This window comes from Apteryx rowi, unplaced genomic scaffold (assembly GCF_003343035.1).
Source record: "Apteryx rowi isolate R43461 unplaced genomic scaffold, aptRow1 scaffold_167, whole genome shotgun sequence".
Classification (NCBI taxonomy): domain Eukaryota; kingdom Metazoa; phylum Chordata; class Aves; order Apterygiformes; family Apterygidae; genus Apteryx; species Apteryx rowi.
This window is the reverse complement of record NW_020447941.1, coordinates 566,782-593,899: the sequence shown is the minus strand read 5'-3', so window position 1 is coordinate 593,899 and position 27,118 is coordinate 566,782. Positions and strand designations below refer to the sequence as shown.

General features: G+C 46.1%; 1 protein-coding gene across 2 annotated transcripts in view; it reads left to right on the top strand.

The window, feature by feature from the left end:
- Nucleotides 1-26,773, top strand: part of RALGAPA2 (Ral GTPase activating protein catalytic alpha subunit 2) — a 176,574-nt gene extending 149,801 nt beyond the window's left edge. Inside the window, exons 38-40 of one of the 2 annotated variants that reach the window (XM_026060222.1) lie at nt 11,217-11,338; nt 24,435-24,474; nt 26,603-26,773. In XM_026060222.1, coding sequence (XP_025916007.1) covers nt 11,217-11,338; nt 24,435-24,439 — 127 coding nt within the window. In that variant the 3' untranslated portion in view covers nt 24,440-24,474; nt 26,603-26,773. Of the gene's footprint in view, nt 1-11,216; nt 11,339-13,274; nt 14,593-24,434; nt 24,475-26,602 lie in introns of those variants that run through there. The other variant, XM_026060223.1, reaches the window with a different exon arrangement.
- Nucleotides 26,774-27,118: the final 345 nt, after the last annotated feature.

The window sequence follows — 27,118 nt, the reverse complement described above, 5'->3', positions numbered from 1 at the left end:
TAAGCCTCTTTCTTATGATCTGGCCTGGTTGGTTTGTTTGTTTGTTTGTTTGTTTATTTTAGAATTGCAAAATTATAACATGCAAGTAACTGCTTAACAGCATTTTGTCATCCACTGATGTCATTAATTAAATAAACCCGCAGACCCTGCAGTCAGAAGCCTGCCCCTTCCCTAAAAGTCCTGGTCAAAGATGGGAACACCTGCTCTGGCAAGCTGAGTAGTGTTTTATATTTTTACACTGCTAGCAACTGCTTCGCACTTACGGTGAGAGAATTCCAGCCCAGACTGGGGTCCCCGCAGCACATCCCCGCGATGCATTGGATCCACGCGGCGTGGGCTTTACAGGTTAGCGCGATCCGTCTGCATCCCACCTGGAATTTCACCGTTGGAAGCCAGCGCCGATCCTGACGGAGCGGCTCAATGTGCTCCCGGCAGAGGTTGTTGCTTAATAAGCAGACAGCTGCGTTGTGCGTCAGCTTTATTTTTTGAGTGCCCTGAGGGTAAGCGCACATGTATAGCACATTGCAGCGATCTAATCAGGGGGTGACAGAGGCATAAGTCACTGAAACAAGGTCCGTAGGAAAGAGAAGGGAGCCGCTCCTTCCCTCGCAGGTAGGCTCCAAAAGTGATCGCCGCTGCTACCTAAACGTCCAGGAGCAGCCCAGCATTTGACGCAAAGGCGCAAGGCTTTCGCTTGCGTTTAGGCGTGCTGCTGCGTTTATTTTCTGGTTACGGCTCCAAGTAAACATTCCGCTATCTCTGCTGAAATGTTTTTTGTGACCAAATTGTATTATCTGACTTGTCCAGAGGAAGTTGCGGCCATATAGTAGAGCCATGTGATAAACAGCGCTTCTCGTTCCTGTCTCCCTGGCTCGCTTATCTCCATCGAGACTATTAATATTTCCAGCATGTAAGCAGTTTCCAACAGCTGTCAGATACAAACAGTAAGCTGCCAGAAAAACTGTTTCTACTGCTCCCCCTCAACTTGATTCCCCAGTTAACACATGTATATGGCCCAAAGCTAAAGCTACTGAGGTCCAAGATCAATCAAAGGCTTTGGGTTGGATGTTTTGCAGTCTTATTAATGCTGCCAAAAATTGATGCTTTATTTTGTGTGTGAGAGATCATTTCTAGTTTTGCGAAAAGGAAACAAGCATGGTATTTAATTAAGACTTTAAAAGTACGAAATTCCTATCCATAAAAAACCCTAATTTAAGTCATTTTTATGTTTCTAAAATATATCAGTTAATGGAGGTATTTAAAAATGTATCATTTACATTTTAAAAATTCTCCCAAAATTTCCTGTTGTGAGACAGCAGGAAGCCTGTTAAGAAAGAAAGAAATTGAGACCTGAGTTATACTCTAGTTTCTTTACCTCAAAATCATCCTATGTAACTTCCAAATACATTTGCACTCTTTCTGTACATCTGTCATCTGTCAAATGATGGTAATAATACTCCCTATCTGCATCAGGCTTTCTCTGTCTTCTTAAGAGTAAAATATTTTGGACAAATCAGTCTGTATTCTATACTAGTGAATTAGATGGATCCAAGGAATGTTCTCAGGCCCCTGAGCTCTATCATCCATACCGTTGCACTGCTAAAGTGGTCCTTGGCATACTGTTGACCCAGGCCAAGCGGCACTCTCCCAAAATTCCTGGCACAAGTAAGAAGTCTGGATGTAGCTATCCTGTTTTGGAAACTAAGGAAGTTTAATAATATGGACGCAAGCCCTTCCGTACAAGATGGGAGAAGTGCCAGAGCATAGCTCCGCATATGTAATTTATTTGTGTGGATATGGTGTATGTATTTGTCACTCAGCATCTACTAATCCCTTTACTTTCCCTTAGGACATCCAACCTAACAGTTAGGGTCACGCACTTGGAATATGCTGGATAATGCTCACATGGCTTGGCCATTTGTAAGTGATGAATTCGTCATGAACGTTGGTGAACAATGTCTTCATGTTGCACCTTCAGATAAGCTATATAGTGGGACAGCACACACCAAATTTGAGTTTAATTGAGTATTTGGTCCGTACGTGCTGCAAAAAATAGTGAATTAATAATTTTCTCCTTAAGCTGACTCAAAAACGCAATTTGCATGCCGAGAATCAATCACATGAAGTAGAAGGCAGAAGCACGATACGTATAAATCCAGGTAGTAATGTTCTGTGGCTTTCTGCTCTGTAGCTCCGTAACACCACTGCTGTCCTCTAAACAGTCTCCGAAGTGGTTCAGTCACTTGGTCTTTTTCTCTTTTCTTTCCTCCAAAAGATGAAAATTATGCCTACGACCCAAAGCAAGCATACCTGCTTTTTTTTTTTTTCCGACAAAGTTTTGTGAAGGTTTTTAGTGCAATACACTGTCCTTCTTCATAAGCTGTTGTTTCTGCAGCCACTTGAAATGAAGGGTACCTCTGAAACGATTATACAGGTGGGAGGGACATAGATTCACAGTCTCGCATCTAGTGCCGTATTAGTTTGTTGCTATTATTACGGGGTTGAGGTTTTCAAGTCCTCAGAATTTGCTTGATAAAAGCTGTCAGGAATTTTACCATCCCACTCCAAGGGCAGTGTGGGCAACTTGTAACAGTTCTGAAAAGCCTACCTACTACTCTTCATGAACAAAAAACACCGTCGCGGGGAAAAAGTCCTCCTGCTTTCAAAAGGAACCTTCATTCCCTGTAGCATATAGGTGTTGTAGCAAAGACGATACCAAAATTAAAAGGGTGGATAGTATTACTGGTACGTGGTTCACAACAGTAGACCAAAGTATGTTATTGTGTGTGTTCAGCCAGCCAATTTGAAGGATCTGGAAGGCATAAGTAAATGGCAAATAATTGAACCTTTGTAACTTTGCCCTTTTTCGAAGCTGTCCAGAAGTAACAGCTCATTAGCGGAGTTACTGCAATAGGTGCGGTTTGTTAGCGCTTGAATAAAATTAACACCGCGACCAAGCGCAGGGGCAGCATTGCTCGGTAACATGCGACCTTTCCTCCAGTTATTTCTCTCTCCATGATCACCTCGTTTGCGGCACAAGCTAGATAATTGCAGCACACCGGCGTCGGCAGCTGCACCTACGCTGATAAAACGGGGCAGTTGCGTTGTTATAATGATCTCCGTAAAAAACATGACCCAGGCGTTTGTCTTGCAGCCACCAGGCTGCCTTCGGTGGAGACCCGTGCAGCGAAAGGAGCGTCGCGTGAAGCCTCCGCGGGCCGGCGGCTCCCTCTCGTACTTGTCGGCGAAGAAACGCCTGCTCGCTGCGCAGGCGAGGTCGCACGTGGCCCCCTCTGCTCGTGATGAGCTGCCTCGGAAGAAGCCCTCTCCTCGGGGGTCTCCTGCCTGCGTCTGCGCTGCCTCGGCTTCCTGGGCCTGAGAAGCAGTCGGGGTCGGCTGCCCCATATAGCAAGTTCTTTGGTTTTGAAGATTTACCAGTTAGGGCTTCGACTGCGCTAACCGGTAATAAGCAATTATGGCATCGCTTTAATCAGCTGAAATATTTTAATCAAAGTCTGATCACAAAGGCGAAGAAGCATGGGGTGCAGCGGTTAAATGGGCCTTGGATACGCAGAGGGCTGAGCGTAGAATACAAAGTTTAAAAATGCCTTTTTTCTATACAAGCGTGCGTTTGGTGGTTTCGACACGGCTTTGTGCACGGCTGCGGTGTTTCCTTTCTGCTGCATTAAGAATGACCTCAATTAGAGTAAAGCTAATAAAGGAGATGAGACGCATTTGGAACTTTTTTTTTTCAGCAGAGCAGGTATCTGTACAAGCAGGAGTACCTGATAGGAGGTCATCACGAGTACTCTACAGTAGAATAAAAAAGCTGAAGATATGGATAAACATGAGTGCTATTAAAATACAGAATTGCTGTAGTGTATCAGGAAAGTAAGCCGTTGTTCTTTCGCTTCTACCATTAGGTGATTGTTCTATAATGGTATGATATATCTGCTCCCTGGGGGTTCCTTCAAGGAAGAATAGTAGTAAATTAAGACGAAAGCTTGTTTTCTGCCTTATTCATAATAAATGCAAAGTTCTCCCCTGAAGCAGTAGGCATGACTAATGTGCCACATATTCTTGACATCCCACAGCAGCACACTGAGTGCTACTGCCAGATTGGTAGTTCACAGCACACCTTGGGCAACTCGCTCCCTAAAAATAAACTGGAGTCAGGAGCGAATGCTGGAGAGTAGTTCAGCACGTAAGAGCATAAGCCTTCGCTTTTTGCCTCGGGGCACCTTCTGTATGATTTTGCTGTTGCATTACTTGATTTCCAAGGAGTCGGTTTCAAACAGTGTGAAATGGGGTTTTGTTGTTTGTTTAGCTTTCCTCTTCAAAGCAGTTAATGGCAATTAGCTCTGAGGAAACGAATGTATTGCGCGGTGTTAGTGTTTTGGAAAATGCTGTAGAATAGTTTGCTGTATTACTTTAAGCAATTACAGGTCACTTTTATTATACGTTATGATAGTATCTAAAGCCCAATTGCCATCAGTCATGGCTGAGATTCTGTTGTAAACCTGGGCAAAGATACAGTCCTGCTCGGGGGGGGGAAAAAAATGGCAAAGTATCAAACATACGATGCTGATGCAGTAGGCAAATGTTCCATAAATTAGCAATCTGTGTGAAGATCTCTTAACACCCCTAGGTTTCGCTGAGAGGCAGGCCTTTTGTAAGCCAGCGTGTTCTGGCCTCTAACCGCTCCCTATGACTTAAAAATCTCCCCTCGAGTCCACCTAATACAGTACGTAAAGGTAGAAGGTGGCTGTTTGTGCTGCAAATGTGTACTGAAGGGTGGGAGAGAAAAGGAAAATTATGCTACAGAGCGGATGATCTCTTGATTTCGGCAGAAGAAGATCATCTGCTCGTTCTGGATGAGGAGGAGGAACAGCAGCACTGGCACTACCCAGCCCAGGTCCCACCAGGGAGGGCATCAACCATGAAGTCCCACGGGCTGGAAGGCAAACAGATGGCATTCTTCAGGCCTGACCATGGGGCAAGGCAGTGAATTGTATTCCCATCTCACACAAAGCCTTGTGAGTCGGAGAATTACATGCAGAGTCAACCTCATCTAATGTTCTTAAAGGTTGCGTTGATGAATCTGAGACATGTTTCACTTTCTAAAGTTTTGGTCTCGGATGCTTTGGTTTAAAAAACAAATGCGTGGTTGTTGACAGGTATAGCTTAATGGCACCTGTTCAGTGAAGGATATATGTTACTAAAATTCCCCCAAAAGTTTTCAGTTAAATTTATGCAGTAGTGACAGTCACTAGACCATAAATGATGGCAAGCCCTATCAAGCATATCGAGTTTCACACTGAAATTACTCACCACAAAGTAAGTACGGTAAGTCTGTGGTGCTCAGAGCTGTAAGGAGGCTGATCAGGTGTATAAAGGTTATCTACCAACACATTTATGTTAACCTCAATTTTATGGTCTCTGCTTTATTCTACTTTGGTAAGTCCCAAACATTTATATTCATATTAATTTTCAAAACTACTAACTTGGTGGCAGGAGGGAAACCTTTTTGTAGAACCATCTTTGTCATTTATGCTACAAATTAAGAGGATATTGAAATAAAGGTAAAGGTGTATTTATTTCCGGAGTTTGCTGATTTGTTTGAAAATGCTGTGTACTTGATATTCCTATAAGTGAAGAATCTCTCCTACATTTATGGATCAAGAATGAAGCAGGCAATTGATGGGTGTGCTTGCTGTCTTAACAACCTGAATTTGACCTGCAAAACCTTGCTGCTTTAGTTCCCCTTTATTGCTTGCTGGAGGAAGAAAAAAGGCTACTTTTTAGTCTGTATTGCGTAGGATAGTTTAGCTTCAGAGTATGCAAGTAAAAGGTTATTTGAACTACACATCCGCATAACTGCGTTGGGATGGAGTTTGATATGCTGTTACAGGCGTAATCTGCTACGTATTTCGAGAACAGTGATTCCCCTCCTTGTAATTACACGAGGGAACTGTTGCCGAACTCTCTGGCATACTCGGAAGCAAAGGAAGCTCGGTATAGCTTAATTCTTCCCTATTTGAATTAATTGGAGTTTTGCAGGTGGTGGTCTTTAAAACTGGGATCAGGATCCTAACGCTTTGGAACTGCCTAATCGCAAGTATGGAGGAGGATGGCAGAAATTCAGCAAGTGCTGTTTAGCCAAGTGTTGACATTTCGCTACTTAGAGAACTACTATTTATCTCACTTTTGCCACTTCATCGTAAACTGATACATCAAAAGATATGTCGTAGGCAGTCTTATTCGACTTAGAGACTAAATGTATGTTGAAGATATCATTACTAATGCAGACTGGTGCCAGAAATTGCCTACCAGGAGTTCTTTGGCACTGAACTCTTGAAAGGACGATCAGTAAATAAAAGTTCACCCCAACTTTATATTTCCTCTGCCTAAGAATCTGTCAAGCTGGCCTACGAAAAAAGCTATTTACAAAACAGGTTTTCCTTAACTTATCTACAGAATGACTGTGCAATCACTTGTATAAGCACCTGTGAAGCTGGAAAGCCAAAGTGCAGATTTGTGAAATGCGCTCTCTCGCATGTGACAATAAGTTTAAAGAATGTGTCGTTCCTTCGAGTAGCCCTAGTTGGTGGAATCAGGAATTGGCAGTTAGACATGTAGACAGCCTTGTTGTCTGATGGGTTGGAAGGAACCGTCTACCTCTGTGCTTTCAGCTTCTCCGCTGGCCAGATGCCCCGAAACCCCTTCTCAGGGTGGGATTCACATCGCAGATGGGAATTGCAATAGGTTCATGCCAATAGTCCGCATTAACTTACTTGGCAATCCCCCTGGCGCCAGCAGAACAGTGATTTTAGTGCGAGTTCTTTGTGGACCCCAGCAGTTGGGTGCCAGGCCAGGCCTGGAGCCCCCTGGCATTGGCACGCTACAAATAACGAACCGTGGAGAGCAGCCAGTCAACCCTCTGTTTCCCTGTTCACAAACCCACAAATAATTTTGTCTTTTGCTTGCATGAAAAGAGTGCTACCATCAACAAAATACATGGCTGGGTCCATGTATCGGTGAGAGTATATCAGTGTTGCCAGAATGTTTTTATTTTCTAGAAATGATATGGAGAAGGAATTGCTGACCGTCACTATCAGCAGGGATGGGTATCTGATATTTTTGCTTGTGGTCATCACAGAGTTAATAAGTAAGAATTTTCAGGCTCAGTCTGAAAAATTGTCATCTATATTCCCCCCTTTTCTAAATACGTCGTCATTTATGGTATGTACAGAGAGGGAAGCTGTGGACAGATCTTGACCCTAGGTTGGCTCAGTTCGACTGCAGAAGCCAGACAATGAAGACTTTCAAATGCTGTTCTAAGTATTTACGTTTTAAACTGCGTGTTCGAAACTGGCTCTGTTTGTAGAGGTTAAATGTGGAAGTGGTGCTTGTAAGTCATGATCCTTTCGCACATTTAATACGCAGGATGTGTATGGAAATCTCCTAAAATTTGTCTATGCGTGGCAGTTAATAAGACTTTTGTTTGGAATCCTTTTGGTTGAAAAGCATATCGGAATCCTCTAAAGCCCGAATCCAACAGCTCCGTTTTCTTCATTTCCATAGTCAGATGTCTGTCAATGGTAAATCAGTTTTCATTTACCAGTTGTAAAATGCCTGGGAATATCTGCTGCTTTCAGGTTGCTTCGGATATGTCCTTTTCTTTTTTCCTTTTTTTTTTTTTGCTTTTTTTTATAGTCTCTTTGTATTTGAGCTGTCCTTCTGATGCCATATCTGCTTTTGAGCTATTCTTTAAGAACTAGCAGTCTAGTTCTGCTGAATAATAACTTGAAGTGTCTATGTATACAGCTGAGTGACTATTCCGTATTTTCAAGAATTACTTTTCTCGGTTTTACTTTGGTAATCGTAGCAGTCTCTCGACAATATTCCCCTTTCTCTCAGGATATGAACCTAGAAGAACAGCAGAGACCCTTCTAGGCAGATAACCGAATGACTGCTTGCTTCCCTTCTGCTCAGCGCTATGCTCATTTATGCCAGCCGAGGACCACGGGCAGAGCTGTGTACCTGCTGACACACGGCGCTCGGGTGTGTTTTCTTTTAATTCTGCCTTTTGTCTTGTTTTGGTTTTTCAGTCTAGAAGAATGTCTTTAGTGTGTTTTATGACAATACTTCGCAGATCATTCTGCGAATTGCAGTAAGACGGAGAGGTTTGTTCCAAATAGTGAATTTCAGCATTTTAATGTTTTTCCCCTGCAGTTTATGTTGTATGGTTGAACTATTAGAATAATTGATAAAGTGATAAAATAGTTGTAAAAAGCCATAATATTCGAATACTGAGATTTGATTATCACGTTCTAATTTGAGCTAAATTCCTAATGTCCTAGTGTCACACATTCATATGCATTCGTGGTCAATAATTCATGCCTTGTCATGGCTCTCTACTTCACTTAGAACATGAAGTAAATAAAAATGTTTGCGCCTTCTGAAAACATTTTGTTCTGGAGTTTTGTCTGGGTAGAAACAAAATGTAAAATAATCCGGTCATTTAAGAGGGGAGTCAAATTGCCATACATATTAAAAGAGGCTGCTTTTGATCAGCTCCTTTGAATGTGTAGCATAACTCCATTTATCTGGAGATCTCAGGGGACACCCAAAACCTTCAGCTAAATGGGGGCTTAGTTAATCAGGGAAGCCAGCTGTCCAGCTTCTTCGCTGGCGCAGGGTTCAAGATCGTAACCCATCGTCGGCGCAGCCGGCCTTCGTGGGGGGAACGATTTGCATGCTTCGCTTGAGCAGTCTGGCCTTGAGGCTTCTCGAGAAAAGCCAGCCAGGCACTTCAAGCGTCCTCCTGGCTCCGCTTACCCCAAAGCGCAGCCGTGGGTTGGGAATGACGGCTTGCTAAGACATTCGGCATAGTTTTTAAAAGGCAGTCGCTTATACGGCACGCGGATTTAGCTTCGCGTTCCCATACGTTTAAATAAGTAAAATCAAAACACCGCTTCTCAAGCGCGAAGGCACAGCCAATGTGCAACGGCTGCGGTTTTGACGGATGCGGTGTTGCACTAGCGGCCGTCTGGGTGAGCATGTTCTTACACACTGATAAATCTGAGCCTTCTCAAGCCTACGACTGAAAATATCTGTTTCAGACTGCTTCTGTACAAACGGTCTTGAAACGCTGATCGTCAAGTCTTCTCTCCCCCCAGGTTACCCTTTGGAGGTTTGATGGTCTCTCAGATCCTCGCGATATGTTTTTTGGGGACTCTGGGGTGTCTGACTGTTGGCTAATGCAGCGACGCCTGCAGAAGATTTCGACGTGAGCAGAGTTAAATCGCAAAACTGTGCTTTTCGCACCCAGAAGCGCAGCTTGAATGAGCTCTGGGACCAGGATTTTGCAGGCGAGCTCAGATGACGCTCGCGACGTCGCGTGGCTTCGCTGAGCTGCGTTTGCAGGGTGAACGCGTTCTGGAAGGGTTCGTTACCGCTTCCTGCCTTCCTGGCGTCTCCGTTAAAACACTCGAACTTCGATTGCTTTTTCGCTTACTGATTCCAGCTGGTTTCACTAGCATTTGGGCAGATCAACCCCGGGGGCTAGCAGGGAGCTTCGTTACAGTTCCCGTAGCGATTTAACGCTGCTTAGACTAGGTGGAAGTTGGTAGGACCGTCTCACCTGTGATGGTGTCGGTGGCTTTCCGTGCGTGTCGCGGAAGTCGCCGTCGCCTCCGGCGCGCTCGGCAGCCATGCCGGAGGGGGATGCGAGAGGCAGGCAGGGGAACGGCGGGCTCCCTCGCGCCTTCCGCCGCTTTGGGCACCGCGGGGGTTTTTCCCCCCCCCCCTTTTAACACCGTGTCTGTAGGAACCTGCGTACCGTTAAGACCGAAAGTTTGCTTATCCCCTTCTGCAGGCAGAACACTAGAAATACCACGTTGCGCTTTCAAATACTGTTTTCCTCTGAATTAAAAAAATAAAAATAAAAAACCAAAAAGCCGTTTCAAAGCGTCCCTGTGCACGTAATGGAAGTCGCAAACACCGCCGCGGTGTTGATCAGCGACGCTTTTCGCTTCCCAGTCGCCTCACCTGCACTCTGCGTCTGCTGGGGTTATTCCAGCTACTCCCGCTTTCCGAACGGAAACGGGCTTTTTCCCCCTCCGGAGCGTCGCGGCACGAGAACGCGCCTCCGCCGCAGCAAAAGCAGGACGCGGCTCTGCAAACTTTCCTGCTTGGAGCGAGGAAAGGGGGAAAACGAGGTGTCGCAGCGGCTCCGGAGAGCGTTAATTCATGAAGCCGTACGCGCGGCTCTCCGGGCTCTCGGAGATTTGTTTCAGGCGTTATCCTGTTACTGGAAGTGCGCGATTCACCTTGGGAGAAAGCAGAAGCTGCGCACAAAAGGAAAAGCTTTGCTTTCTCCGCCGTGAAAAGCTGCCGCAAGCAGGGGTCCTATTAAGACAGCTGGAAAGTTGCTTCAGCTTGTTACGCTTGTAAGTTTTATTGGTGACTGGTTTTTGATTACACATTTGAATGCTGTGTGTTCCAGGTTGCCGAGCTTTAATTAAAAGGCAATAGGCTTGATTTTAGATTGCTTTGTTGTCCGCGGCACGCGGACAATGCTGCGCGCAAGCTTTTTTCTTTTCTTTTCTTTTTTTTTCCCCAATTTGTATCGTTTATTTAGGATTCATAAGACGACACCACCTAGCAGCTGCCTTAAATGTAAACTTCACACTTCCAGCAAATGTTTACTACTGTAAATTTTGTTTTAAGAGTACAGTGATCGATTAAATGTGCTCTTTTTTTTTTTCCTCTTTCCTGTAGTTTGTGCCTACAATCTAATTATTTTTCTGGTGTGAGAAGGTTATAGTCCTACAAATATTGTGGGCAAGGATCATTGCAAAGTGCTGTAGCTTTTCTGGTAAAGTTGGTTTGGGGTTTAAAAAAGCCTGCGGTCCGGAGGCTTTGTTTTTGCCATCAGTAACTTTGTCAATCCGTTGGCTCTTCTGAGTCAGTCCCTTTCGGTAATGAAGATAAAGATGTTATTCGTGATTTCAAGCAATTAAGTGTTTTCACTCTTCGCTGCTCATGTTCAGAGATGTTAAGTAGTAGTATGAAATTTTGGGATGCTCTTTTCCGTGCCCGTGGTACAGCTTTTTCCGTGTGTTCCTGTGGATCTGAACTGCTGCCGTCCCTGGACGTTGTGTAACCGCGCTGGATTTTGTGCCTGTGTTTCCTTAACCTGGTCATTGCAGTTACGAGGAAAGAGCTCTGTATCTTGAAGCAATAATCCAGAATCACAAAGAAGTGATGACATTTGAAGATTTTGCAGCTCAGGTCTTTTCTCCCTCTCCCAGCTACTCCCTCGGTGGAACTGGTGAGTCTCTGTACGTTTTTCTTCTCTTTAGCACTAAGAAGCACTTGAGCAGCAGATGTACACCTGTTTTTTGTAGATAAATGCTTGCAAATTTAAGACGACCATTCTTCCCCTGAATCAACTAATGAATATCAAAAGGAATGATGACATTCATTTTAATTTGTTTTGCATCAGAGCTATTCACTCAGTTCCTTTCTTCAGCTATCCTGTTAACCCCCGAATCTAGCAAGGTTAATGAACTTTCTCGCAGTAATGTGCTCTGGTTCATTCAGGAGTGTGGGTTTCTTGCTGAGCTGGGAATATGTTGTTCAAAAGCTACGCCTGAATCGGTGCTTACTTATCGACAAATAGTTCCTCGCAGCAGAAGCTGTTGCTACTAATGCTAAATGGGGATTATGCTGCTGAGATACCGGGGTCAGGGATTAATGCAAAAGAAATGTAAGAATAGTGTTCTGTTAGCAAATCACAACAGCAGTGCGGTATGCTAACGTCTTCTTTATATATGGGCAAATTTCAGACTTCCTTCCAACGCTGCGCTTGGAGCCTGTTTTGTTTTCTTTTTTTATAAATATGTATGTATATGTGTGTGGTCGTGTGTGTGTGTACGCGCGTATATTTATATTTATGCATACATATACGTATATATGCACCCATTTATGCTAATGGTTATTCATCAGCCCTATTGAAAGATGGAAATTGAATGCAAAATTCTGTGAATTTATTCCGTGTGTGTCTTACCGAGTTTTTAAGTTGTCAGTAGGATATGAACTACTGCTTTGCTATTTTAATTAAGCTTAAATAAATATCTTCTGAAAGGAAGCGCTGTCTCTGAAATCCAGGTTTCTCGTAGCCTCAAGTTTTGTTGTTTCCATCTTCCAAAGAGGCGGATGGTCACTGTATGATGGATTCTCTAATAAAGACTCCCTAATCCCCTTTTTACACTCATTGGGTGAAACCGGCCCTTTCTAATTATTTCCTGATACTCTTTTGGATTGTTTAATAGATTATTTCAAACCTGTATAAATGTTGCGGGACATCTGCTCTGTTTCTCTTTAGGCTGACTTGTTAGCAAATATCTTCCATCTAAACTGAAAAATTGGAAGGAAGAAATTAAATTTGCTAAAATAAATCACTTACAAATAAAATCAGCCGCGCAGCATTGTTTAACATTACTGGCCGCGCTCCTCGAGCTTTCAGAGCTTTGTTAGGAGATAAGAGGTATACGCGTGTAGCGGTGCCGGCCGCCAGCAGCAGCAGCAGCAGCAGCAGGCAGAAGGCTTTGGAGATAAGCAAGCTGGCAGGAGTAAAGGGGAGCCAGGGCGATTTACATAATCGCGCCTCCGCTTCCTGGAGAGGCGTCAAGAAACACAGGGATGGCCTCTATTGATCTTTGTTGAACTGGAATACTAAACGGCGTTAGAAAAGCTTATAACTTAAAGCTTTGATTAATGTTTTCTACATTAAAAAGTAGAACAGCTGTGAATTAAATTCTTTTATACGCTCTGCCAAAAGTCTGAGACGAAAAAAAAAAATTATCGATTTCAATAGAAATGTAGATTTGCTGCCCGGTGTTGTTAGCACTTTGAATCGTTTATCTGTTTGCTTATCAGCAAGTAAAAATATAGATACGTTGCTATAGTCTAAATGTTTTGCTCGGTGCGGGATTTTTTTCATTTGTTGTTTGCACATTCTTATCACAGCACTTAATGATCTTATTCTAATCAAATGCAGTATAACAAGAAAGGAGAGATTCGCTTGATAACACAGCAGTCATACGCTCTGAATTCTGGTCATACTTTCCAAATTCTGCAGTATATTTTGTATGCAAAAAATATTTTAAAAGTTCATGAATATCTACCTAAGTTATTCAGAACATTGCTAAAATAATAAGTACTTGAATGTGATTTTATGATTTCATGGTTTTATTTTTTCTTAGAGTAAAACTTGTCACAACCAGATCCTGATTTTTCGGACTTCCAAACATCTGAGGTCAGAATTTTAGCTCATGCTCTTAACGAAGCTAGAGGCCGGTCGTGATTTTTGGAGTCAAAATCGTATTGTACGTGTTGTCCCCAAGTTATCAGTTCACAAATCCTTTTTGAATAATCGTGGACAAAGACAAAAAGCTCAAAGGTAGGCTTGAATTTAGAAACATCCCAGTCCTGCGTCTCTTCCTGCCCCTCTCCTACCAGTTTTAGGCTCGCGTGAACTAACTAAAGCTCCAGCCTGCGGAAGGCTGTACGAAACGGAGGCTTTTGTAAAAGCAATTTCTGACCATCGGAATATGTTGGAAGTTTGACATAGCAAGCTACGTATTTCCCTTCTGGATTTTAGAAGACAACCGTGCAAGACTGCCGGCCCTGAACGAGGCAAGAGTAACTTCTTCGGTGTTTTAAAACACAGTTTTCTGGATGTGGCAGGTCAGTCTTGGCAAAGATGTGAATCCGTGTCTCAGGAAAGTCCCTCCGTTTAAAAGACGGTCTCCCCACATTTATCCACAAGTTTACCTGAATGTTTAGTCAAATGTTACTACAAGTTCTATCGGTGGATGTCATTAGGATGTACTTTTTCATCGGATGCTCTCTTAACGCCGTAAGGTAAAGCAGCAAGGAGACTGAATGCAAGACTCGTCGTTTTACGGTTGCTGCTGACTATTCCCAGTAGTCGGACGTTCGGCCGAGTCCTCGTCCTGCGAGCAGGGCTCCTGGTCGGGCTTTCCCGTGCCGAAGCACTGCGGGAAAGCCGGCAGAGCTGCCGCGGCGCTCGCGGGGCTCTGCCTCCGAGATCGACGGCACTCAGATCCCTATGCAATACTGCCGTGTTTATGGAAAACGAACCCCGCTGACGTCCAAGAAATACCTAACGCTCTGGGGTTCATCTTCCGTTGTGAACTAAACACACAGCGTTGACACTTGCATCTCGTTGAAGATATGGCGTGTTTTGACCTTTCCTTAGGCTGTAATATCTTTTCTTTAAAATAAAGAACCAACTCCTACGAAATGCGCTGGAATAAATTTGCATGGATCTATTCGTTCCTTTTTGGTGATGAGAAAGGGATTAAAAACTGTTTTGAAATCATTCGTTCCACAGTAAATGTGAGCACAACCAAGTACCAAACATGACTTCGGTCTGCAGATTGCAACAGCGCTGTATTTTTCGGTAAATGGTCCGTTTTCCCGTATGTCTCATGTAGTTAGAATTCTTCCCTATTTCGATTCACGTGCACTGTGCGTGCAAAAGTGGCCGTCTGCCATTTAAGGAACAGTCATTACACTTTTCTTCATGTAAAAGGGGAATTTCTGCTCCGAAACATGGAGAAATTTATGGAGCTGACAAAGATCTGTGTTTTTCCCTTCTCAAGCAACAAGCCAGCTGGAAGTACTAACCCCGTCTAGCTTAAACTTTTGGGGTAAATTTATGATTAATTCTTCCATGATCTTATTCTTAATACCACCTGATTGTAACCCTGCCATCACTGCGTATACATGTGCGCGGTAGAAAGGGTCAATGAGTTAGTATACTTTTTATTAAAATTAAGTTTGTTTTTAGTAGTTCGTGCAGTATGAGAAGCTAATCAAGACCATTATATGAACTGAATATATAGCTGCTAATGACATACCTTATTGGTGTATTATTAACAATGATCTATTTATTGAAATTAAATGTGTTTTTATTTTTTCTGATACTGCCTCTGGGGACGTTTCCCCTAGATTCAAATGCGATATGGGTTTTTTTAAAGTGTGCTCCAGCTTAGTCTCCCATATCACAAATAGTCTTGCAGGTGCTCAATTTTCTGCATGAGAATAGTCCAATTGACCTCTGTTGCTGTTTTCAGAAGTAGAGCCTTAAACCGCCTATATTCATCACCGATATCCCTGTATATCTCGAGCATTGAAAATGCAGACCAGTAGGCAGAATGAACATCCCTGAACTCATTTAGGGGATGTGCAGATTAGGAACAAAAGATGAGAATACAGGCCTTTGTTGTTAACTGGTACATTACATGCTGTATTTTAATTAGGCTGGGTATGAGAGTCAACCCAGGAAATCCTCAGTAATCCAGCGCTATTGAATTATTCTTATCCTCTCCCTCTGCAGATTTCTCTCGTTTTAAGGATGGGGGTTTTAGCTGCTGTCTTCTCCTGTTCTTGCTCCCTCAGCCAAAGAATCAAAACAATTATTCAACAAAATGCTTAAACTGTGCACAAACTTTAGAAGATAATTAGATGATATGTTCTTTTAAAAAAATCATTACTATTAAACACGTACAAACAGATACCAAAACGATCCAACTTTAATTAGCTCTGTTGACTACAGAGTATTATATTTGTGATTTAAGATCAGAAGCCAGAGAATGGTCTTAACTCGTAGGAGACGGAAATATTAGGAGGTTCTAGAAGGGAAAAAATAGCTGTTCTGTCGGAGAAGGCTTTGTATTTGACAATTTTGTGCTTACAAGAGTAGATTTCTACTTTCAGGAGAACCTACAGACCTGTTTTTCAGCGTTGTAGATGTGCAGTTAGTGCTTCAAAGGGTTAATTGAAATGGGCACACTTGACTGCTGAGAGGACTGATCTAATCACTGCCATATCCAAGTGCATCTGTTCACCATGAGGTCATTCTTGTGCATGCTAATGATTTGGAAAATAAAGCGTAATGCTTAACGTTATCAGAAAGGATATAATGTAAATCTTTACTTTTTTTGGTTGCTAATAGCTGTTGTGGAGTGAAAAGGAAGGCAAAAGTATCTCAGGTTATTTCTTCCGATTTTAATTTTTTTAAAGCATCCTTTTCAGTGGAGCGGCAGGAAAACTGTGCTGGAAAAACTCTGACATGTGGTATCTGTTGATAAATGGATTCTTTAATGAATATTATAGCATTGCCCAGGAGCAACACTTGAGTTGAGGAACTGTAGACATTTTCAGCATTCCCAGGTTTTAAAGCTTTGGAACCCTCGCCTGCTTATTTACATAAAGCTGAAATTTTGCAGGCTTTTTGTTGAAAAGGTGACACATGCTTTTCTTTTGTTTCCAGAATTTTATACACATAAATTTGTTATAGGAAATACGTAAATATGCAACGAACAAGATTTGGTGTATTTTTAAAACACTTTTGGTGAAGTGCTGAGCTTTTATGTTTTCCTCTTTAAAGGAGAAGGAATATTTCAAATGGCCATGTAATTTTAAAATATGTTTTTGATAGGACAAAATGGGAACTCAGAGTAACTGGTGTCTTAAACATACTTATCTTATTTTCTTATTTTTAAAGCTAATTGAACTAATGTCTCCTTTAGGTTTGGTTTTGTTTTGCTGTTTTGGGGGGTTTTGTTTTGGGTTTTTTTTTTACTTTCTTGTCTGTGCCTTTTCCTTGAAAATCTGCAGAATGTCAGCAGTGTGTTTTGTCAGTTTTGTGTTCTAGATGGAATAAAATTATCTCCAGGTTCTGTGTGATGATTTTAAATATATTTTAGGGAAGCTGGATGGAGCTGAATATTAGAAAAAACACGTCTGGAAATAAATAGCCATATTACAGCATACGCAGCACATGCCAAGTGTTGCGCTTGAACAATTTGCCTAAAATTGAAAAGTAGCTACTAGTAACTCAGACTTGCAGAATTCGGTAATAGTCTAGTAGCTGTAAATCCGCTGCGCAGCTCCCCAGTAAGTACATTTAGCTACTGTCTGTTTTTTCAAAGGAAAAAAAGAGGTGATACGGGAATTGTCTGGCCGTTGTTACAGATCATCCTGGTGCACTCTGTTATGGAACTACATGCAGTGCTTTCCTGAGACGTGTATGAACCACTGGAAATTCTTCATTTTCCAGGAAAAGCGTTCCCTTTCCAGCATGGGCGAAAACACAAGAAGTTCCCTAATTAGCACAGAGCTTGTTACGACGTCTGAGTCAGCTCAGCCAGGCTGCCTCCGTGCGTAAGGCCGGTGAGAAGGCCGGTTTACGCACATGCTTGAAACCTTGGCACTGTTGAGGATGTCCAGGCAGCAAATAAAGAGGGAAAAGCCTAAGAAGGTGGAAAAAAGGAGCAGGAAGAGTTATCAAAGGAGAAAGGACTGCAGGTATTCCAAGGCTGAAGGTCCTGTCTCTTTTGTCTTCCCTGTGAAGCACGTTCAGGAGAGGTGCGGGGACCTGGGTTGCTTCTCCTCTTGGTTTAATCAGGTAGCTCTTACACTTAGTACTCAACCTAGAGCAGCTTTCACTCTTCACTTAGCTGCCTGGCCCAGCCGGCTAGTGTGATTGCTTTGGAAGGGATCAGGCGCTCCAGGACCTCCCTTTCAGCCAAGATGGCTGCAGCTTCTCCAGGAGGCTGAGGAGCTACTCCTTTCCGGGATGGTCGTGCTTATCGACCCTAATGATCCGTACGTGGCTATTCTGCAGATAGGCCTCTTGCGCTTCATGAATAGGGCTACCAGCTGTTTGGACTTTCTTGCCCCTGCAGGGAACGCCATAAGAAATGCACAGGGCCCTGTTTTCTGCCAAGCTGAAGTGAAAACTATTCTGGGGCAGTTTTCAGCGTCCGTGGTGTTATATGCATGTAAGTCCACATTAAAAGTCGTCTGCAGAAATGGCAGATTAATAACTATCTTCATCTCTGCCAGTCCTGAAGTCCTTGGTTCAGAAATGTGGAGATACCCTGTCGATAGGTTTCTTCCATAATACCTTTCCTGGCCACTATCAACCCATCTATTACAAATTGTAAGAATATCAAAAACAGATAAAAGAATGCTAACCGGAGCAATTACCTAGTGGGCTTTTAGGTGCTGTTGTTCAGCACTGGTAATTCTGTATCCTGATTTTCACCTTTCTGCTTTCTGTTCTTTGAATGCATCAAGTAGGAGAAGTATCCAGGAGTATTTCCAAAAGATTTGCAGGGACCTTTTTAGGCAGTTGTGCCACTTCAGGCTGGAGTGATGCTTGGGCAAAGGACTGGAACGTGGAAAGCGTGCAGAAAGTCTTCCTTGGATCTTGGGGTGAATTCATTGAGGCTCTGCTGTATCTCACCATTGCAAAGAGGCTGACTCCAGCACTGCTAGATATATTGCAGGGGTTTTGTAGCAGGTTTTCTTGGGTTGGAGTCTCAGGTGTCTTATGAGCTCTGAACCTCCCTCTTTAAGCATCTGCTTTTTGGGGGAGGCGAGGGGCCATGGTAAAATGACCTCACTGTGGTGGACATTTCCTTTGCAGGAAGAATAGCTGAGCCAGCAACCTGCTCCTGTCATGACAGTTGCCCTTCTTAGTTTCCTCTTGCATATTTTTTTAACCCATTTTCCATCTGTATTTCTGGAATTAATGGTGAGGCCCACAGACGCCAGAACATTGATCTTCATTTGAGTAGGCATCCCCAGATGTTGGGATCTTGAAATTTTACCTCCAGTAAATTACAGTCTTAAACTTTTTGTTTCCTGATCTGAAGTAGACCGTTTCCTGTTTGGCTACTGCAAAACGTATTTGTGTATGCACTGAAGAAACATTTTAAAAGTGGCCAGAGCCCAGAGATGCTGAAGCTCATTTCTCCCTGAACAACAAGAGAACTTTTTTAGGCCTGTTGAGCGACCTCTTGGCATTCCAGCCGTGCTTCAGCATATCCTTATCACGTGCAAGGTGGAGCTCCCTCTGATGCAGCTTTCAGGCATGTGAACTTCAGAGTCATCGGTGCAAGAAATAGTTCCCTGCGCAAATCTTTCGGTACCCACAGTTTGATTAATAGCAAGCCTGGCCTGACTGCTCAAGTCGGAGCCCGGTGAGCACATCGGTTCTTTGTTTCGTTTTGTTTCTCTCTCGTTTGGGAGACGGTCATTTGGCCCCTGGTAATAGCTGCTCGATAGTAGAGAATGAAGAGGTGCCAAATGAAATTTTCAATTGGATCAAGCACAATTACCTGGTTTAATGAGGGAGGAAAGTCAGGAGGATCTGCAGAAACCCCAAATTTACCCTTTCTCCCCCGAGATGCCTTTCAGATAGACACATGAAATAAATCCATTTCACGTTTTCCACTCTCTCCTTCCTTCCTTCCTTCTCATTTATGAAACCAGCACGAGCGTATTCAAATAACATGACACAGCGATTTTGATCCACCTTCTGGATCTTCTCCTGGCAAAACTGAGAAATCACAATAATTTCTAGGACAGCAGATTGATACTATAAACAAAATTATAATTTTGCCAAAGAATCAAATAATGCCTGAGTGGAAGCGCAGCCCTTCTCGCGCAGAAGCGTACATTAACACTTGCAAAGACAACACTAACGCTCAAACCCGCTATTTTTCTTCTTCCAGATTCAGTCGCTCAGTGCAAATCTTTTCCAGGCTGTGATGTCTTCCTTAGTTCATTAATCTGTTCGTGCTGTCGGTAGTCTGAGGAGTTTAAACACGCCGTGCTGCTGATTCTGTGGCCTGAGCAGGCCCTTAACATTTTTAAAGAATTCAATATAGCGTATGTTGGAAGTACCATATTTTGCATTTTTTTCATGAAAGAGAAAAATTGTATTTAATTAGTAAAATTCTTAGTTCCCTGTGCGGGTCAGAAATGTTCTGTTATTAAGTAAGACACAGTCGTAGATAACTCCCATGAGGCAGCTCCTTCGATGGCACCTCCTCTGCCTTGAGTGGTGGGGATGCAGATTCGCACCAAGGGACGGACGGGACGCCCTGGCCGAGTTGGGCGGTGGAGGAGTCCCCGCGAGGCCCGAGACGAGGCTTTACCCCAGGTGGGCAGGAGGCGAGAGCCGTCGCGCAGCCAGGTCCGCGAAGAGCACCGCGAGGCTGCGAGCCTGCTGGGGGAGATGAGGATGACTCTTCTTCCTGCCCGCGGCACGGGATTGCGTACAGTCCGTACCTGTCCCACAAGGCCGTGTCGGTGCTGGCGTTGCTTCTGCCCCACGGCTGGCTTGACCTCGGGTCTGCAGCTCCGGTGGAGAGAGTGCGAGAACATCAGCGGGGCTTTCAGCCGGGGCCCTTCCGTAATTGATGGTCTCCGAGGGAGCTCTCCTCGCTGCCATCTCTGGAAGGGGAAGTGGCAGGGGAGGGCTTCGTCCCCAGCAATTGGCGTTTGCATGGGAAGAAATATTAGCTTGACGGGCCTCTCTCTTCTGCTGGACTGACAGCTCCAGCTGCTAGAGCTGTCAGCTAGCAAGAGAGCTCCAGGCGATGTGGCCCCATTACGGTTTTTTCTTAACTGACAAATGTCAGCCAGCCAGCCACGGAGGAGATGGCCCGGGTAGCGTTGTCATTTCCATTCGCAAGCCCCAGCCTAGGAAGCGGGAAGGTTTGGGTGGTATTTTAAGACCACGTTGCACGTTAGATGGCTTTATTCGAAGGAGAACGACTGTTCAAACTTACCGAGGTCCCTCTGATTTGCAAACCAGTGCAGAACTGATTTAGAGCTACTCAAAGTCGTGACTAATTAAAGCTTTGATGGCTACATCTAGTTTTTATTTTAGAATCTCTAAAATAACTGTCAGGGCCCTGTACCTGATGGTGCCAAGCATTCATTGCCTGCGCTGGGGGCTGTGAGTGCTTATCTGCCGTTTCAGGGTTGTTTGGACACTTAATTAACCTGTAGTTTCAGGCTCTTCTTACTGCTTAAGTTGTATCTTTTCAAGCCATTATTTAATTTTTTTTTTTCATAAGCAAGTAACTGTGGCGCAAACCTCTTCATTTGCCGATGTTCAGACTGTGCTGCAATGTCTCGTCAAGGGTCTGCCCTCGCCCGAGGAAGCAGCCGCGAGAACCACGGTTGGCTTTGGTGGGCCCCGCAAGCGAAGCCTGAGCTCTGTCGCGCTCGATTCCCCGGTACGGGCAGGGCTGCGCTGCCCTTCCGCGTTCGTGTCCTCCGTAGGTTCTCCCGAGGGGCAGCTTTCGTGCTCTTCTGGCCCTGCTCAACTGGCCGCACGGCAGCTGTTACACGTTTGGGGTAGCGAACTCGTATATCGTTCGTCCTTAGGCTTCGTTTTCACGGATTTCGGGGTAGGTCATGTTAACTGAGCTAATAAAGCTATAAGTGACACGTTCAGTTATATGATATATCATTGCCCAGCTACCAGCCTTTGGCCACCCACCTTTTTTCCTCCAAAGGATCCAATCTCGGTCACTGCTGAGGTCGAACCACATACCCTTTGGTTTTTGCTCCAAAGTGTAAGATAAATGAAAGATCTAAATGTAGATTTTGAACAGCTGTTACTCATAAACATTATGAAATCTTTTATCAGATTATAGTAGACAAGACAGATGACCAAAGGAGCATCTGGTACAAATGTAATTCCCATTATTTGATCCCCTGCATTCTTAATGTATAGTTTGTTACTGTACTGTGACGATTTCTGATCACTGGCATTTAAACATGTTTGGTTGTGGATGCACACAGCCACAGCTGTCTTATTTATTGACGATTTCTTCAAAATACGTTCACTTGAACATACAGGCTCAAGATGTCTGGTTATACAGTATTTTCAACCAATTTCAAAGTAGAGCATAACAAAATGCTAAGCAGATTTACTGGTTTGACTCTCTGTGGAAGTTTATTAACTTCATATTTACTACGAAAGAAAACAAAGATTTCCACCAAATTGTCGTGACTGATGGGTCAGTTAGATTGGGGGGTGGTGGTGGATAGGTCATGGCCAATGCGAAAACTTCATGCATCTTCTTAAGTACAAAGCATTAAACTCTTTAACCATCATGCATGATGATAAATCCTCTTCTATATACTTAAGTGGTACATATTATAACCCAACTTTCTTAGTCTTTTTCTTATACGATAGGGATGTTTACTCAGGAAGAACAACAACGTTCTGCTTAGTTTGTAAAATCCCCCAAGTTGACATGGATGATAAAGGAAAAGGAAAAGGTCATAGCAGTGCTGTGGGGTGCTACTAAGAAGGTGGATGGCGATAGCCAAACGCAAGAAGGAGTTGTTAAGGATTTTCCCTTGTCCATCGAACTCTAGTTATAAACACTTGGGTCTGGAGCAGTGTCCAGCTTCAGAGAAAGCTAGAAGAGTAATGCAATAGAGATCGTGTCAAGAAATGAAACTAGCTTCCTGACACTCCAGCAGCTTCTCAAACCTGTGCACCAACATGATTAAAAAGATTAAAGTTTTTTGTACTTGCGCGTTGGGATGGGGGTGAGGGCAGGACAGCCACAGGAGAATTAGCAGTAGTCCACTGGCTAGTCTTACATACATTTTTAGTGGAAAATCTCCGCAGCGATGAGCAGCTTTTCACCTGAGATTTTCAGTAGCTTTATAATACACAAGTTTTATCTGTTTTTTGGTTTTTTTGTTCTTAAAAACAAACTTCAGCAGTTTTGCAGCATTTCAGTAAGGGTCTCGTATCTTAAAATGAAGACCTCTGCAAGCACTGTGATCTCCTCAGCGTATGCCTTTGGGAAAGAGCTAAACTCCTTCTACTGGAGCATGGGGACTGCCAGCATCTGAGCCGGCTGAAAAGTTCTACCAAAGAATTTAAAAACACGTGAGAGTTGCAAAGCCAGTAGGGAGGAGGCCAATGAAGCAAGATCCCTGAAAAGAGGATGATCTCTGATGTGCTCAGAAGTGGAAAAGGATGACGTACCATGGAAAACATACAGTACGGCTTGTTTTCTTGCAAGCGTCCAAATGGTGGCTACTTACATAGCCCGTAGCAGAGATTCGTAATGCGAGTCATTTCCTTTGGTTTAATCAGGTCTTTTTTCCTCTGCTTTTATTAGACACCTTAAGTGTGGACTTGTTTGGAATTGGGTGTTTTGTTGCGTCTTTGAAAGGAAACAGTCTGGTAGTCTTATGGGAGGAGACAGAGAAGAATACTTCAAGAACTTGTGAAATAGCCTTTAAAGAAGTGTCATCGGAGTAATGAAGACAGGACACAGCTAAAGCAGGCTGGCATACCGGTGGCAAGTCTGGGACGTCGTCGTTTTATCTCCGTCTTACTAAGCACAGACAAGAGCGCAGCAAGATCTTGGAGCCTGGGGAAGGCGCTGAGGTTGTGAGCTTTGACGGACAGGCAAGCTCTGGTTGATCTTGCTGCACTGATGTGCAACGTTACACGCTCCTAGCAGTCCCTTTGCCCCTGCTGGAGGGTCTCGTTTTCATAACAGAATTGGCAGAAGATGGTTCATATGGCAGCACGTTAGCTGAAATCCCCGGCCGCGTCTGAGAGAGAGCGGTGTTGAAATAACACCCAGCGACGCCGGTCACYGTGCAAAAAATTACGAGTTTGGTTTGAGAACCGTAACGTATTTTGAAATAAACATTTGCTTTGTTGCTTTTGAGCCTTCATTTTTCATCTTAGTGACAGGATTAGAAACTTTCACTTAAAAAACAGTGACTTTCTTACTCGATAACATGATTCCTGGAGCTGGGAATTTCGGGGGGGGGGAGTTACGACACCAGATGTTACTGGAGCGCTTTGCAGAGCGCTCCGACGTGTGTGCTACACTCATAGGAAATGTTGGGTGTGAACGCGTCGTCGGCTTGAAAACCTGCTCGTTCGCTCCTGTGAGTCCTGCTTGCGTGCGGACGTGCAAATCGTGGGCAAGTGCGGGCGTCCGACTGCATGGAGTTGTGCACCCGCGAGTGAGCTTCCGCGCTACGAAAGCGGAGCTCGTATGGATGGCACGGCGATTTGTATGTTAGTCGCTTGCAGGGGTTTTTAACTTGGCTACAGGGTAATAGCTGTTTGGGTGTCTGTGACGCCGCGGATTTTAGCGGGCTTGGAGCGCCACGACCGCTGCCGTGCTGGGAGCGGAGCTGAAGCGGCCGAAGTCTCGCGGTGCCGCCATGCCCGCAGCTCGGGCAAGAGAGGAGGAGAAATGATCGCTCATTCTAATTTTTCCCCATGTTTTTTCCCTCTGTTTTTTTCAATCAGCAAACTGACAGGAGCAAGAAAAAAGAGTCTGCGATTACCCGTTTCTTTCCCGTTCCCTAATGCTCCGTTGAGGGGAACTTGGTTAAGCTGGGGGTTTTGTGTGCGTGGACATGCAACGCTGGTTCCTGCTCCGCTGCGCGCGTAGGCAACGGTCCGAGCTTCGCGGTAGAGCAACGGCTGTGCTGTTCCTGTATTTACACAGTTTTCCCTTCTTTCCCTTTAGATTAGAACATGTGAAGGTCTCCTTACGGTAATCGCGAAAGGTAAGAGCGACGCTCCCCGCAGGCTGCGCTACGGCACGCTGCTGGCTTCACTACCGCGAAAGCCGCCGCAAAGCTCGCGGGCTCCGCGGGCCGCTCTGTCTGCCCCGCTTCCCCTAACGCTCCGCGGCGGGGGCGAGAAGGCAAAACCCTTCTCCCCGTCCTTGCCGATCCCGAGCGTCCCCGCGCCAGCGCCGTGCTCGTGCTCCGGGCTGGGCGTTAGTGTGTGCGCAACCGGGTCCCGACCCGGGGAAGGCCAAGGCGCCAAAGCTTGCGAGCCCGCCGTCGCGGGGGGTGCGCGAGCCCCGCTCGAGCTTGCCCGCCCGGCGGAAACAGCGTTATTTGGGCCACCTGCTGTCCTGCTTAACTGCGGGAATGCAAAGCCAGCACCTCCCTCCCACCCCTTCCCCCCGAAGGAAAACGCGGCAGGTTCGGGGTTTCGTGCAAAACGGACAGGTCCCCATTTTTCACAGCGCGTGCCTTTGCACGTTAAATCCCGTTTTTCACCTTTCTCTAATGTGATATTTTCCCTTCAGCCAACGGCCTCGCAGCGCGACTCCGCTGAGCGGAGGATTTTAGCTGAAAAGCAGCCGTGAGCTGGCAAACCGGCTCAGGCGTTGCGGGCGAGCTGGGCGCTCCTCGGCGTTGTTTCGGCAGCGCTTTGCTTTGCCGAGGCGTCCGCAGGCAGCCGAAACGCGGCCTCCGTGGTGGGGCCTGCGCTCTAAACCTTGCAGCATCCTCTAAACCTTGCAGCACCCCCCCGTTTTTGGAGCCCTCCCCCCCGGCCCCGGCAAAGGGCCTGGAGCGCGGCACCACCTTTAGCGCAGCCACGGTGCTCAGCGGTGCTAAGCACCCATTTACAGCCGCTTTGCATCACTATGCCGAACGTTATGCAGAAGATCCTGGGGAATCTGGCCCATTTCGTTTTATCGCAGCTATCAGAAGAGCCAGGGGGGTGAGGGAGGTTGAAAGCACCCGGCATCGCTTGAGTTGCATGTCCGGAGCGCAGCTGGGTCAACTCTTTGTGCCTAGGAGGCAGCTTGGGTGCTGGACCTGGCCCGCATATGTGTGTGTCCTGCATGAGCCTGGAAGTGTTTGTCCCAAGGGCAAGGTTTTACCCTGTTATCCTGGGGCTGGATTTTCCATTCCTGCCCGGTGCGATGGGCAACGGGTCCGGCAGGCTCAGCCAGGCAGCTGGCTGCGCCCCCGGTGCTTTCTCTGCGCGCTCAACGCGTCCCCTTGGGTTGATGAAGTTGCTTCAAGACCATCGCCAAGCCGTGTTTATAGCGAGGTGCGCGGGGAGGAGAGCCGTGCCGCGGGAGGGCTGACGAAACGGCAAGCCGCGCGCAGCGGCGGCGGCGGCGGCGTCCCGAAGCGAGCCGGAGCCGAGCTGGCAACAACGGCGCCGGGTTGCAACATGCGCTTTCCCGTTCCTCCCGGCGGGATCGCCGCTGCGCGGGGGGGGAGGGAGGGCAGGCGCCCGCGCGCTCCCGCCTTGCTCGCTCGCTCGCTCGCTCGTTTAATAGCTCTGTCCTCAGCTGTTCGCACCGCGGCGAGCTGCTCGGCGGTGACCTCGAGCCGCAGCCGCCTTCGGGGAATAGTCGAGGCGTAACTCGACGCTGCCGAGCGGCGAAGCGCGCGTACGCGCAGGCTGCGCCGCAGCCGTTCAGGCTTTCCCAGGCTGCGGGTAACGCTCTCAAATCGCGCTCCTGAGTGCGAGAATCACGCGGATTAGCTCTGCGGTGGAGCTAATCAGGGAAACTTGGGGGGGGTTTTGTCTCCTTTAGCAAGGCTCATCCTGGGCAGAACCTCACGAAACTATTCACGCGGAGGGAACTGGGTTTTCTGCAACAGACTGAATGCAGAAGAGCCTTTCAGTGAAATGCAACCCCAAAAAAATGATGATTTTAGCAACACGCTGCCTCCGTGGCTTTTCTCGGGCCTCGAGCACCGGCGCGTCGGGTGCCCGAGCCCCAGGGCCAGTGTGCGGCAGCGGCACCCGCGTTGCAGCCGGTCTCGCCGGCCCACGGCACGCTTGCTTCCCCCCGCGGCCACCCAACCCCTCCGCCCGATTCCGGCTTTTCCCTCCACCCGATTCCGGCTTTTCCCCCCTGCCCGCTTTCTCTTGCAGGCCGCCTCGCCACCGGTGCCAGCGCCGAGCTGCAGACCCCGGCAGCCCCGCCACGCGCCGCCCGGAGCGGAGCCGCAGGGAAAGCCTCGCCGCTCCGCCGGCGCCCTCAGCAAGTCCGACCGAAGCGCTTCGGGAGCGGGGCGCCCTCCCGGGAACTTTAAAAAAAAACAAACAAAAAACACCCTTGAAACGCGTTAAATCGCTCGGCGCGTCCGCGGAAGTTGCCGTGCCTGTCGCCGGGCCGTTTCCGACGTGGAGCGGCCTCTTGGAGCCTTGATTTTGGCCGGGCAACGCTCAGCGGCGTGTTAGGGAATTTTGTCTAAACAGGTTTTTTTCCCATCCCGAAGCGCCGTCCCGCGCCAGGCTGCCGTCGAGGCGGCGGTGGAAGGGGATCGGCGCCCGGTCCCATCGAAAGCCGCCGCGCCGCTTGGGTTCGGACCGCTTCCCACCTGCCCGTTTATTTGCGACGGAAACCCTCTCTCCCGGCACTAACGTTGGAGCGTTTCCTCATCCGGA